This window comes from Triturus cristatus, chromosome 3_1, assembly GCF_964204655.1.
Source record: "Triturus cristatus chromosome 3_1, aTriCri1.1, whole genome shotgun sequence".
Lineage (NCBI taxonomy): Eukaryota > Metazoa > Chordata > Amphibia > Caudata > Salamandridae > Triturus > Triturus cristatus.
Genome location: NC_140583.1, coordinates 348,130,766 through 348,145,679, shown reverse-complemented (window position 1 = coordinate 348,145,679; position 14,914 = coordinate 348,130,766). Strand labels below are relative to the sequence as shown.

Below are 14,914 nucleotides of genomic sequence, written 5' to 3'. Positions count from 1 at the left end.
TGTTCTGTATTGTGCCATACTATGAAGATTATAAGGATTTTTATTATCATTGTGGTAATCTGCTTTTTATTTTGTATTTTAACCGCTGATATATGCACTGTGAGAATATAAATATTGTAATGTAATTTTAAAGAAAGAACATTAAAAACTTCTATGTTTTTGCTATGGTGGTGTGGTAATGAATTCTGATTTTTGAGGCGATCAAGTGTTAGGTGTGAAGTATGCATGTGACAGGATTGTTCTGGCATAGGGAAAACCTAGTTTTAGGCTTTCATGTGAAGAAAAGCCTAGAAATGAATTAGGATAAGGAATCCAAATAAATATAAAACTGTAGTACACATGCTATTGAAGAACAAGAGAATAATAGCTGGCCAGGAGGCAAATGATCCCTACTTCCAATATGTATTGTGATTACCAAAACACAGCCGGGAAATGTATTGTCAGTGCTAACAGGCATTTGCATAGTGCATAAGAAATAAAAAACATTTTCAACAAATTGTTCTGAAATTTACACAAGCAGAATCAGGTGAGTGGTAAAGCATTTGAAGGTGAAATAAAGATATGAAACACCTCATTATAAAGCATAAACTAGGACCCAATCACCAAGAAAATACATCAGTACCACAAGCCCAAAGGACAGAGAGAAGACAGCATACCCGACGAGGAGTCGGATGATTTTAGAGCAAAAGACCAACCATCAGGGGTCATAGACGCACAGTGTGGTAGGCGCAGCTCCACTGGTTTCAGGAATTTTAATCCATGGGGCCCACACATTACCAAGGGGCTCAGCAACGTTTCACCTACGAGAAATAAATTAAAAAGATAACAATGGACACTGTTAAGTCAAAATAGTACAAAGCATACAAATGGCTAACTTAGAGAAGCATTAAACAATTATATATTGTTCAAATATCAAACACATTCGTATGCTTCTAGCTTTACGCAGCACACATTCTTACATGCTGCCCTTGAGAGTGACATTGTACATACACAGCTTGCCTGCTTCTGAACCACTGTAAAGACATAGTTAACATCCTGATCAGTCTTGCTTCCGCTTCAGTCTTTAATCTGTGTCCAGTATCTCATTGACCCCAAGCTATTTCAAATTCATCAGCCACTTGAGCATGCCTCGATCTGCACAACCTGACCCATCTAAATTTTCACTCTGCCTAGAACTTATAATATACAATCAGCCACATGAAGTATAAGTACTTCGACTTCTTCTCTACCTACACTTTACATCATGTTGAAAATGTTACTAGCTATACAATTAGCTCCCAATCCGACAGTTTGTAATCGATCTTCATCTACTGACGTCATGCAAGCTGGACCTACTGTACATGCCACCCTCTGGAAATTCATATATGTAGTAAATCTACCCCTTTACTCTCTCTAATTAAGTTTAATTTATCTCATGCAGGAAATCTCCCTTTTAATCCTGAGTATCTGTTTCATGGCAAAACCCTATAATACCTAATTACCCTCAAACCTCTCTGCACTGCTTCTTGAAGGAAATAAGTGCCCTTTACTACCTCGACACCAGAACACTCACTTCCTCAATCAATTACTGCCACCTCCCTAAGCACTCTCAAATAACCTTAAAATCAAATCATTTCCCTATTTCGAATAGCATTCATAGTACACCAAATAAGCTACATGATCACTCCATGAACCGTACTCTGCCAAACTGCTTTTGCAGCTGTGCACCAATGTTCCCCAGACCAGGAACAGAGTATATTCTATGTACATCATTCCATTAAATACACCCCATATAGTGTTACTGGAAAGCTAAACCTTGGTCTTTATCACATATTTCATAGCATATTGTTAAACATGTGTGAGGCCCTATTGGTCAATCTCAAACGTATAAGGAAATATGAATGGCTGCCCAACCCCTAGTTGTTGACACCGCCCAATTTGAAAATAAGCAAAAACAAGCCATGAGAGATGGCCCACTCTCACAGCCTGTTGGCAGAGTTAAGAAGGCATTTATGTAGATATTTATAAAATGACCTCCCCCTACAAAACTCATAAGTTGGTCATGACCCGAACTGAAATGAGGTAAGCAGATGCGAGGCCTTGCGAAAGGGGTATGAACCCACATTTAAAGTTGGCAATAAGGATAAGTAGGCGGTATAGGCATGGGATGGCTGTTACAAGTCGAAGTACTGGGGCTGCAGAAATGTCCTGGGAACCGGGGTAGGGGAAACCACCCATAAATTAGAGGTCAGTAGCTGTAGTAGTCTTGAGAATCTGTAAACTGACACGATTTTACTGGCCAGGAAGCAGTCCACAGTTTGGCTGATAGCCAATGCTCTCCCTGGGGGGAAATCAAATGCTTTTGCAAGTCTTGAGTTTAGGGTGGCATTATTCAGCTGAAGATCTGCGATGATAGAGGGTAATTCAGAGAAAACACAGTGGGTAATTCATGGAGAACACAATATCAAATATGCTCCAGCGGGTCAAGCTCAGATCTGACTCCACCAAATGCATTAACAAGTCCCTCACAAATTAATTCTGCAGCCACAGAAAAACAACCACCAGGTCAAGATGTTGGGGGGGGGGGGGGGGGGCGAGGACTTGGGGTGTCACATATCTCTAACCTATTAACCCCATCCGAATACCTAGGTGTGGTAACCGTTAAACTTTTAGGAGTCTTTTCATTAATTTATTTGATTCAAAGGCCAGCTTCCTGTGCTTCTCCTTGACCTCCAGTTTAAGGTCAGACAGGCTTCAGTCTTGTTTGCCTGTGCATAAATTACAGACTATTCAGAATGCCGCGGCTAGACTCCTGTTTAACATCCAGGACGGTCGAGTGTCAAAAAACATCTCTGTGACTTACACTGGCTGCCAGTCCTCCAAAGAGTGCAATTCAAATCCCTGATTTTGGCCCATCGAGCTTTGCATCATACTGGTCCTCTCTACATTCAAAAGCGGTTCGCCTTGTATACTCCTAACAGACTGTTGCGCTCCGCCACCTTGCGCCTAGTGACGGTATCACGCTTCTATAGGGCCCGTCTGGGTGGCCAATCTTTCTCAGTGAAAACAGCCATGGCCTGGAATGCCTTACCTCTGAAGCTGCGTGTCATCCAAGACCTAAGGCTTTTTAAAAAGCAACTGAAAAATTTTCTTTTCTCTGGGGCACTCTAATGTTTTCTCCTCAAGGTTCTGCATGCAGCATTCGCGCCAGGACACTTTTTAAGTATTAGTGCGCGTTATAAGTATTATATAACATAACATGGAACAAAAACTCAATCAAGGAGGCTTTGACAATGAGCTCCGCTGATTCTTTGTCCACGTTCATTATGAAGTATACTCCTGAAGGGCAGTCTTGGGCAAGGAACCTTACCAGTGGTAAACTTGTTTCACGGGTGTAGCCAAAAGCCTACCATGATGGGCATCTTGTCTCACATAAAACACCCCAACTGAAACATCCCTTTGTCACAGGATTCCAATTTTGCCCACTTTAGCAGGAAGGTCGGCGAAGCCTTGCCCATTTAGAGCAGAGGCTTTCAGAAGACTAAGCTGGGACATTCCAAGATTCCAAGACTAGACTTTCATTGGGAGCCCAATTTTCTCTCACTCAGGACTACCAGATGGTCAGCTCAGTGTGTGACTTCTTCTAGACATCCTGAGCCTGCCTGAGGACTTGGGACTCAATGGCAAGAGTTGGCTTTAGTAGGAGAGTGAGGTCTTGTGTCTCAATGGAGAGTGCCTAATTGATGCAAGGGTAATGCAGGTCCTTGTGATCTTGCCATAATTGTCTGAATATCCCAAGGAAGCAGCTTTTTGGGTTCCCACAAGCAAGCAGTTTGGCTGGCAATGTTGGTGCCTCAGTCAGTAGTGAAGATCATCGTTCAAACGTCTGGTGCCAAACCAGAGTGGTAAGGTGATGCAGAATGTAAATGTCCAGTATTTGTAAAGCGCGAACAATTACCCGAAGGTGTCAAGGCGCTGGAGGCCCTCGGGAAGATTAAGCGAGCTACTGCCCAGAGTCACATGGTGCTGGGCTGCTCTGCCGCCAGTACCGGGGATTGAACCGAGAGCCCCCGGGTTTCGGCGTCAGTTGCCCTGGCTGCTGCGCCACACCTCTTCCACGGAGAAGAGCTGGGTAATAGGAAGCACTGCTGGCCATGGGCCCTTTGGGTCCAGGAGAAGCACCACGGCTGCTTCCTTGGCACCAGGAAATGAGGGGGAAAACAGCTAGAGTAATCTCCCTAGCTTTCCACTTTTCAGTCAAGGCTTTCAGGAAAGTGTATGCATTAAGAGTGGAAAAAAAACACAAATGAAACAAAGATCTGAAGGAAGCTGGGTATCCACAGCCACTGGGTATAAATACCATACTGGACTTGCCTGAGGAGAACTCTGAAGCAGAGGGAACTTCAGACATACAGCTGGTACTAGCTCAAACTCTGGCAGACACTTAGCCTGAGCATGCACTAAGTTTCCAGTGCAAGTTGCTGCCTCTCCAAAAAGTGACTGGAGCAGCAATAGTCATGATGTACAAAGTATGGGGAAGGAATGACAAATAATGGCTCAGACTTGGCACTCCAGTAAAGCAAGAAAGAGTGACCCCCTGCTCTGTGCAACTAACCAGAGACTTCCACCCCCAAATTGAGTTTGAAGAATGAGGCTTCCTCGGTTGCTCAGTGCGAGGAGGCTTTAGCACAGCAACAGAAGATGCTCTGCCCACAATGTAACAGCAGCTTGGGACTATCATGCTCAGATGCAGAGCGTACTGGCCTTTTTCTTGGATGAAGATCCTATACAGGGTTTTTCTCGAGAAGTACCCCTCTGCACTACTACACACTGGACATGCTAAACCTTAGTGAACTCAATAATTATGCGAGTCGGAAGAGGATTTTTTTACCAGAATTCCCAAATGAATGTACTTCCAGATACAGACTAGTGCTTAAATTCCTCAGTCAGTCTAAAATTGATGCAAAGGAGGGGAGAAGAGCTGCATGTCCTATGCATGATGAGGTCCCACTGAATACATGCCTGGATTGGAGGAGCATTACAGAAATCAAAAACTGCCTCATCGGTGATTGGCTACATCTAGTATTGTGACCCAGTACTTTGTTCAACATTTTATCAAACACCAAGGAATGTCTGCACATCAATGCAGACATGAACTTAGAGTAAGGAGAGGAACCCCTGCTGGGTGTCACTCTCTTAAACTGAAATTACAGTCAAGAAAACTAGGAAGAGCTGCTTGGGCTGAACTGTCAGAGGCGGAAGAACAGCCTGTCTGTGCGAGATGCTGGCTAGCTACTAAAAGGAGAAGTGACATAGCACCAGTATAAATCAGAGTCCAGGTGTGTAGAAGGACTTGTATGGGACAGTCCAACAACAATGTCTGCTCTGTTCCAGAGAAATAGCCTATTGATCAGAAATGAAGTGCTACAGTACAAAGTCACTTGGGACCAGGGGAAGGCTCGCCGCTATAAGACCTGGGGAAGGCTCACCGCTATAAAGCAAAAATGGAGCCTCTTCCATTTCTGACCCTCTCAGTGTCTTATATAGCTTGTATCCCTGGGTCTAGTTTCCCATTGTGGTCTTGAGGAAGCCTCTACTTCAACCACTGGCCTTTGGAGTAAGCTGCTCAGTAATGTATTTAATTCTGATAACAACTAAAATGTACTACTGACAATGCAAACACCCTGAGCATTAAAGTTCATCCATAAATTTACCATTGTCATTTAGTGTTTTTTATGTCAACACATTTTCACCTTCGTCAACATAACAGTGGTCCACAGAAAAGTTGATGCATATACTAATACCTTTCTCTTTATCCAATGGAGGGAGAATGCTATTGTCTCTGCAGACCTTGAAATAGATCTCCTGTTCGATTCCATCAGGTATTGCACCTTGTGGGATAATGATGCTGACACCAGTCTCAATGGAGCTTAAAACACCGCCATTGGCATTGAACACTCCCCTAGCTGTTGCCACTACAGTATGACCATCATCTTCATCATCATCTTCCAAAGCAGAAGGACTGAAAATTTTAAAATAGGATTATAAAAACTAAAAGAAGAATCAAGTATAAAAACATGTGCATATAAATTATACACTGCAAGAAACTCTACATATAAATATCCATCAAATTAAATAGATGTATAGCTTATAACTCGTGTGAAATAGCTGGGGTTAATAGATGTGTTCAGAATGATTTACAGAGTAAATTACTTTCATAAACAAAAGAATCTTTAAATGACAAACTGCATTTCAGTATCTTTGGTGTTTTGCTCCCACTATACTGCAAATCTACCCTTGCATTTGCTACAGTGTAGCAGACAACTAAGCACAGCAAGAATACATAATTCTACACTAGTACTAAACTATGCATTTAAAGTAATGTTTGGAAACGTAACTTCCCTGGAACAATTGGCTTGCAGCCAGTAGTGTTGCAGATTTACATGTTGTGCAATGTAGTACGGAGTTCCAGGGGTGTAAAATTAAATAGAGAATTCACTTGTCCCTTTTCTGCCATGTAATGTGGCAACAAATTATGGCAGCAATATCATTATATAAGAACTCTGATATAGCCTCTCTTATTATGCCAGGTCCCATACCATAGTAGGGTTTGAATACTAGCAATTCCCTTATGTTGCCACATTTCCGCAGATCTACATACTGGGGCTGAAGGTAATGGTAAGCAATAGGTTCCAGGGTTAGAAGGCCCTTTTGAGTCTGTGCAAACCTAATTAATAACTTGCATGTGTTCAGGGTTTTCACCAACTCTTCTCTAATCTTTTATCATACTGAGAGAGGTTGGAAATTGTTTTGCTTTTTTAAACTTTATTTTTAAAAAGTTCCTTTTTCAGTAAACAAACAAACAGATCTGCAGGAGTAGAAATTCTTGTGTACATTAGGAGGAACCCATCGGTCCGCATTCTTCTAATTGCAGAATTACAAATGACAATGAGGAAAGATGAAATGCTCACAACAGGTACATGTAGTTAAAAGGAGTCGCATAGGTATTCCACATAGAAATACTGTTCTCCGGGCTCATTATTCACCGCACCCGGGTCACTCTCGCCCGATTCAGGCAGTTGGTCCTTCTAATGAGCATCAGAGTACGGTGGAGTAGCACAGTTCACGCCACTCCATTAGGTCTGTCTGCAACTTGTCATCTCTAGTATTTAATTTCAGATGAAAGGTTGTAACATTACTCCTGACAATAGCAGATGTAAACGTTCTTCCAGGGTTGGTAAAAAGGTGGTTGGAGGGAAAGTGAACTTGCAAACACTCAGATTTTCGTATGCACAAATCTACACATGCATGCTCATGCTTAAATGAAGTTGATAAATATTTTCTGGGCGTACTATTTCTTGGGCTACTTCTGTAAATTGATTTCATGAAAGTCATATATCTGCACGTAATGCAAGGACATATAACATGGGTGCACTTTTGAGACATTCTTTAATAATTGGGCTCCTAATTAGGTCTGCCGTCAATCATTAACTTTTTTGTTTATAAAAATTCTGCCTCTCTCTCGGCTGGCTTCACTGTGAGTGACCGCATTCTGCTTTTTCACAAGGAGCATATCAGCACACAAAGTAGGTTTGTTCAGTGCCAGAAACTACTGTGGCAATTAGTGTTTTTTGAGAAAAAACAAGTTTTGCTTTTGTCAATATTTGTAATAATGGTGAGGGCCCGGCAGCTCCCACACCAATAAGATTTTACAAAAACCATGCCAAAACAAATCACATTGACGAAACCAAAAGGCTGACCACCAATTTCAGACCTAATTACTCATTTATTTTTGTTTCCCATCTTATTGAAACACGTTACACTGATTTTCGTTTATAAATATTGTTGGGAAGTACTAGCATGCATCAACACATTTTGCTAAATGATGCTGCAAACAAATGGTACCCAAGATTTTTCAGTAGTATAGCGATTTTTTTCCCACTTACATTTTTTTGTGACATTTTATTTTGAAAGCAAAGAATCATCAATCTTACTTTCAAGCGTCTGCAAATATTTGCTTCTAATTAGAGAGCATCCTGGGAACATAATACATAGCCTCATATTTCTTAACTTTGAAAACGTGTGTACACATTTTTATGCTGTAACCACTGTCAGTAGTGCAGTCTGAGCTTACAACATTTCCTTAGAGTGCTCACCCTAATAATACAAGCTTTGTATTAATGAACCTTAAATAAATGTTTGATCAGCATTAAAACATAGACATAAATATTACCTTAACTGCAGACTATGCCCTTCCTGGATCCATAATGTGGTACTGTAAACTGGCAGTCAAAGGGTTTGTGCTGTGCGGGGTTGGGCTACTTGTCCCCAGGGCAAAATACATACGAAAACCTGTTGCCTATCGAGCGGGTTCAGAACACTAAGAGCTGTTTTTCTACTAAGAAAGTATTTCAAGGAGACTTGAGTCGCACCCCCCACACCTTCACTGCACTTCAGATTGTAATGCTGCCCCCACAGCGTTGGTATATTATGTGCGATAAAGTGTTAGACCGCCAATGTACTGGATGAGTAACCTACACTTATGAATATGTCCAAACCAATTTTCCAGTGCTCACTTCCAAGGACTGGGCTGGAGGCATGTGAACCTACAGCACTTCAAGCTGTAAACCAATTGTTACAAGTATAGCTAAGATCACATACTGAGCATGAGCTTAGACTGAAAAGCAGCACCAAACTCCTGTGGCGGTTGCAGGCAAAACTGGCAGACGTTTGAAACATTATCTGATGCTTCTCGTCGGTGTGACTGTCCACACACTAATGCTTACTGAATGTGTGGATTAACACCATGTGGAAGCTTTACCAATCAAGAGCAATAGAATAATTGCTAGGAATGCAGCAGTGGTCTCATTTTACAAGAGGAATGAGCTCTGAGAACAATGTGCTGTATGAATTTGGCTTTGGTGTAATATAGTCGCATGCATCTAACAATCAACCTTGTAGACCCATGTTTGAGATGGGGCTACCAAGATACAGTTGTGCAAAAGGAATCAAAATGTGTTTTCTCCATTTAATAGACCTGGTATGGGCAACAAAATAAATGATAGCTCTTTGCACATCTAACGTGAGTAGCACTTCTTCAACTAGTGTTAGTGCCTAGAGGGTAAAAAGAAGGCAACCGAATGGATTGATCGTCATGAAAGGCTGATATAATTTGGCAGGACATTAGGGTATGTATCCAACACAACTCTATCCTAGTGAAACTGTTTATGGGGTTCCTCAACTGATAAGGCATGGGTTTACTAACTCTTCTGAGAGAGGTAACTGCCACAAGGAAGAAAATATTCCAAGAGAGAAACTGCAGTAAACTTGAGTGGTGCTGCATGAAGGGAGCTCCGATAAGTCTGTAAGTACAAGGCCGAGGCCCAAGATGGGGTATGGGGTACTTTAGGAAGTATGTTCCTTTTAAGATCTTCCAAAGATGCCCTAATAACAGAAACTTTAACAACTGACTTATGTTGACTGATGTAGGTAGTGTACGCTAATAGAAATTTAGGAGCGTCCTGATTTTTTTCTAAGAGTAACAGATAATATGTGGTGATTGGAACAGTAAACTACACAGTGTTGACATTTAGCTTTGCTAAGATAAGCTTTCTAACTCCTTTTAACATTTGAATATATTCCTTTGGTAGCTATAAGTACCAGAATTCTAATATCTCTGGTGCCAAACTGCAAAATTCAGCAACTTGAGGCTGGGATAAAGTAATCGTCCTTGATGATGGCTAAGCATAACTGGGTAGAAGCTTTTTTTATCGAAGAATGGACAACTCAAGTAGCAGAGATTACCACGGCAGAAGTACACACCTCGAGCAAGAAAAAGTAATGTCATGAATGACCATTTGGTTTTCTAACTAGATAAGAAACCAGTACTTGTGGGGGAACACTTTGAGCAAATATACCTGACCAACTGAATAAAAGGGCTATGCCTATGGGCAGCAGATGTGAATAACTAAAGCCAAAGCTCCTCTATTTAGCATTCTTGTGGGTGGAGAATATATCCACTGCTGGGGGTCTCACAATACTGGAAGTATTGGCTGAGAACGTAAGAGTTTCTCTCCCATTCATGAGTGTTCTGCTCAGGATATCTACAAATTCATTATACGGCCTTGGGCAGTGCTTCATTCACCAGCACATATATATGAAGATCTGTCACACGACACTAACTTAATTGAACTAGCTTGGACTACTGCGGAGAATGTGCATCCCAGTACATTGCACTCATGTTCTCTGTTTGAGTTAAGACTACTTGTGTTCTCTGAAGAGTTAGTGGTAGTGTCATGAGCTGCAACATTATGATATGTAGGAGTCATTCCTACAGAGAACATTGTCCTAATATTGTTAAATTAGCAATATGAGCTTCCGGGCCTGCGATGGAGGTATCTGTGTTGATGTTCACATGTGGCTGTGGATTTAAGAAATAATCTGCACTGTAAAAATATGTCTTCTTCCACAACTGTAGTTTGCTGAACACTGGACTCTGCCAACACTAGAACATCCCAGACCCCAGTTGCTTCTGACCATTGTAGGAAATTAGGTTATTAGTTGGGGTGCAGACAGAGGTTCGATTGTTAATGTGAGCTTCAAAACAGAGCTGATTGTCCAAGATAATATGTAGATAGTAGGCCTGTTGGATGGAGACAGGGCCAGGGCCGAGGATGTTAGTCTACTACTTAGATGTCCACAGAGACCCGTTAGCAAAGAGTAAGACCTTCAACTTTTCATAATACAATTTTAAAGACTTGACTCACATCCATTTGGCAACTTCACCAAGGTAAGTTTGAAATTCTTTCTAAGGATCCCACATCACCACCATTTTGGTGATTCGGATGTCATCGCCTACTCTTTCGACAAAGAACTGAAACTCAAAAGAATCAATAAGGTACACCAGGGAAAAGCCAAAGATTGAATAAAGCAAGACTTGAGGAAAAAAGTTGTGCAAACCCTGCCTTAAGAGATTTAAATAGGTACTCAAAACTGTCTAGGGACACTGCCTGCATGTTACTGGCCAAATGATAAACAGTTATTAACTATGCCTCTAACACCAAAGTCTTCAAGCTGCTTTAATAAAAAGCCATGATTGCAGATTGATTGAGCAGGATCATAGCTCACAACACCTCCTGCATCAGAATATCATTTGAGGCTTTCACGAGAACTGTTTTAGCACTAACTTTTTGGGGGAAACTGGATTGAAAAGAGTGTAAGAAAAAGTTAGGATTTGGGTAAGAGGTCATTTGCAAGTTTACAACATGCTCAGTAACTTTAGCAACCAGGTATGTCATGGGACAGATTGAGTGGGATGCCTTGAAAGGCAAGGGGGGGGGATATAGGGTAGATGGCAGAAATTCATAAAAGACAGTACAGGTATAGCTATGACTGGCGCTGAACAGGTTTTCCTCACACAAAACTCACAGGTCTGAGGAGAGGACTCTGATTAGAAAGTTTTGCAGAACTGAGCAGGCAAAATGGTCCTTCAATAGAACCTGGGTGCAAAGGCAGATGTAGTGCTTTCCAAACATATGCACCTTTGCAATGCTGTAGCCTGGTGGATACCCAGAACTGGCAATCCCCCATGCCAACACTATCATGGTGGCTTTAGCAAAGGTCGAATGAGTCTCAGTAGAGTCCTCTTTTGCACTGCTTTGGGAGACACAGTAAACCCCACAAAGAGCTGATCATCTAGATGATGTGTGCTAGTCTTGCTAATAAAGAAGCTCAAAACTCTCCTAATGTCAAGATGGTGGAAGTCCCTTCTCTTCTTTCGAGGGATGTGGCTGAGCGAAAAATGTTGGCCAGGTGTTTGCTTGATCAAAACGGAAGAGTAATACCACTATGGCAGGACAGCAGCCCGACTCCACAGCACCAGGATGAAAGTGTTGTATGGTGGCTGTACGGCGAGCGCCTGTAACTCCCTCATCTGGCGGGCAGTAGTGATGGCAATAAGAAAGATTGTCTTGATAGTCAGATGCTGTAACGAGAAACTGTGACTAGACCCAAATAGCATGCACATAAGGAACCTCAGGACTAGACTTAGGACTCGTTGAGGTATGACCACAATCATTGATTTAAAGAAAGAGGGTTTATTGAATAAATATAAATGAGCACAAGTGTCAACTAGTAGCCCTTAAACTTGCCCACTGAAAGGCCATGCAGGGCCAATGACAAAACAAATAATGCAGCAGAGAGTTTGACCTGCAGAGGGTCTAGATGAAGTAAACACCACCAAGAAACAAAGGTTACCCAATACATGGCCCAGGAGACTTTGTGAACTGGAGTAGGACTAAATTAATAGTATCTATTACTTAAGGTGGCAAGTCAAAACAATGTGGCTGTCACTGTTTGATCTCCATGCATCGGGATTAGGTGTCAGATTTGGATACAGGCTCCTCCCCTGCTGTTGAGAAAAGAACTCCTCCTAAGGGGTAGCAGGATTGGAGAGTGAATGCCTAGGTGCTCTGGGTACTGCATGCTCATGAATCTGCATGAGACTGCAGTCTGTCCTGCGCTTCCTCAGAACTTGATCGAAAGGTACTGGTGGAAACAGGTAGAAAAGAACAACTTTCCATCACAAGGACCCAGCAAGGTGGCTGGTAACCACAAATATTTTCTTCTCGTCCTGCTATCTCCTGAGATGCAGAACCTCGTGGAACAGGATCCAGCACTCCACCCGCTTGTTATTGTACCACATGGTGTTCATGTTTTCCATGAGGAACTCCTCTTGATGGTAGGTAGGAAGGCTTTCCACGCCAAACTGATTGCCTAAAGCTTCAAAAGATTGATGGGCAGCAGTCTCTCTGATGGAGAACAGAGGCCGCTGAATTCACCTTTCCTAGATGACCTTCCCCAACATCCTATCAGTGATGCATCTGTCACTACGAAACATCTGGGTGGCCTGCCTCTTGTAAGACCTGGACAGCGTCAGCAAACCTGATGCTGGGACCATTGGAACTTTAGGTTACAGTGCAGGGTCCCCATATGCCATCTGGTATACAGGATGAGGGGGGGGGATACAACAGGCTAGGACCCCAAGATGCCTCTAAACCATCTTTACTATGACCTAGAATGATACCAAAATGTCTGGATAATAGGCCAAAAGTACTGGTCTCACTGTAGCAAAGGAAAGTCCTTTATAGCTACTGTGCCCAGGATAGTAATCTATGAAGTTAATCCTTTGTGTAGTGCTCAAATGGGACTTCGAATCATTGATGGAAACCTCCAAGGAGATCAAGAGCCTGAATTTTGTTCCAAGGAAATCTGTGACTGAAAGGGAGGAGCACGCCTTAAGCGGCCAAATGTCAAGGTATAGAAATATATGTATCCTTCCAGTTTTGAATATGGGCCTTGATCATGGTCATTACTTTTGTGATCCCAGAGGTAAAATCAAAGGGCAGCACGCTGAACTGGAAATGTTTGTTATCCACATGAACTGAATGTAACGTCTGTAGGAGTGCAGGAAAGGGAAATTAAAATATGCATCCTGCAAGTCGAGGTACACCTTACAGTCCCCAAGATCAACAGCAGTCAGCACTGATTGCGCTTTAGTAACATGTTATCTGTTTTGGAGTGGAAGCGATGTTTTTGTTGAGATCTACAAAGTATGCCGCTCGCATTAGCTTCTACCAAGTGTGCTCTGGGGAGGAATTCCGTGTTGTTTTGACATTTCCCTAATTGAAAGAACTCTGGTGGAGTCTTCGAGCCCGTGTGCTCCATTCCTGGCTTTGTTGTGCTGTTCTGATTAGCGGGAGCGGGACTGCGAGGCCCAGAGGTGCTTGCGCCAGGACATCGCGCGCACCTGGTGCCTCTTACCGCCCCCTCCTTCCTGAAGGCCTTTTAACGCCTCGCGGCCCCCGCTTCGCGGGAGCCGCTTGCATTAGCTTCTACTAAGTGTGCTCTGGGGAGGAATTCCGTGTTGTTTTGACATTTCCCTAATTGAAGGAACTCTGGTGGAGTCTTCGAGCCCGTGTGCTCCATTCCTGGCTTTGCTGTGCTGTTCTGATTAGCGAGAGCGGGACTGCGAGGCCCAGAGGTGCTTGCGCCAGGACATCGCGCGCACCTGGTGCCTCTTCCCGCCCCCTTCCTCTTCAGCCCAGCTCCCTTCCGCGTACGCGGGACGCGCGCGGACTGCAGCGCGGGCGAAGCCCGGGACAAGGGCGGGACAGTCTTAGACTGGCCGGGACTGGACTGGGCCCGCTACTCTGCCCGCACAATTATCAAAGCTAGTCGGCTGAAGTAAGACTATACCACCTATTTTATCAAAGTAGTTTTCATGTGATTGTAGTTAGCGCGCACTTATCCTGTTGTTATTTGTTTGTGTTGTATAGCAGTGTTTACTACCAACAGAAAATATGCCTAAGAAAATCGTCTCTGGAGCTTTAGATACGTTTAACACCATAGATAACTATCTGGTTCAGGTGGTAAATAAAATAAACAGTGACAGAAGGCAATCGCTAGGTTTGAGTCAATTCCCTGACCTTCACTTAGCAGGCCCCTCCACTAGTGCGCATATGACTTATACATTATCGCAAGACCCCAGCATGAACATCCCTGACACCTACCCCCTTGACGTCGGAAACCATGATCAAAGCATAGAACTGTTGGTTGACCTAGAGACAAATGCAGAGTCTGACCCCGAGTCTCAGGCGGAACTCATAGCAGAGGAATCCTCACCCTCTGTGCCTGTGACGAGGGCGGTGAGAACCTGCAGAAAAAGTCAGCCTAAACGCGGGGGACCACGGTCTGGGAGGAAAAGGGCCGCTTCCCCACCAAAGTCTAAGGAAAAAAAACAAGAACATGAGGGAGATAACCATAGACAAATTATAGATGATGATCTATTTAACAGGATAGCGGATATGATAGACCTAAAGATAAAGACTATCACTAAGCCACTGATTAGAAAAATTGATAAGCTTACCGCAGAGGT

At 43.0% G+C, this 14,914-nt stretch overlaps 1 protein-coding gene across 14 annotated transcripts in view; it reads right to left on the bottom strand.

Annotated features, from left to right (window-relative positions):
- Positions 1–14,914, bottom strand: part of TJP1 (tight junction protein 1) — a 1,155,396-nt gene that overhangs the window by 35,174 nt on the left and 1,105,308 nt on the right. For 6 of the 14 annotated variants that reach the window (XM_085644067.1, XM_085644073.1, XM_085644079.1 and 3 more), the window contains 2 exons: positions 5,784–6,001; positions 657–800 (listed from right to left, as the gene is read on the bottom strand). In XM_085644067.1, coding sequence (XP_085500193.1) covers positions 657–800; positions 5,784–6,001 — 362 coding nt within the window. The remainder of the gene's footprint in view (positions 1–656; positions 801–5,783; positions 6,002–14,914) is intronic. The other 8 variants (XM_085644076.1, XM_085644069.1, XM_085644080.1 and 5 more) reach the window with 2 other exon arrangements.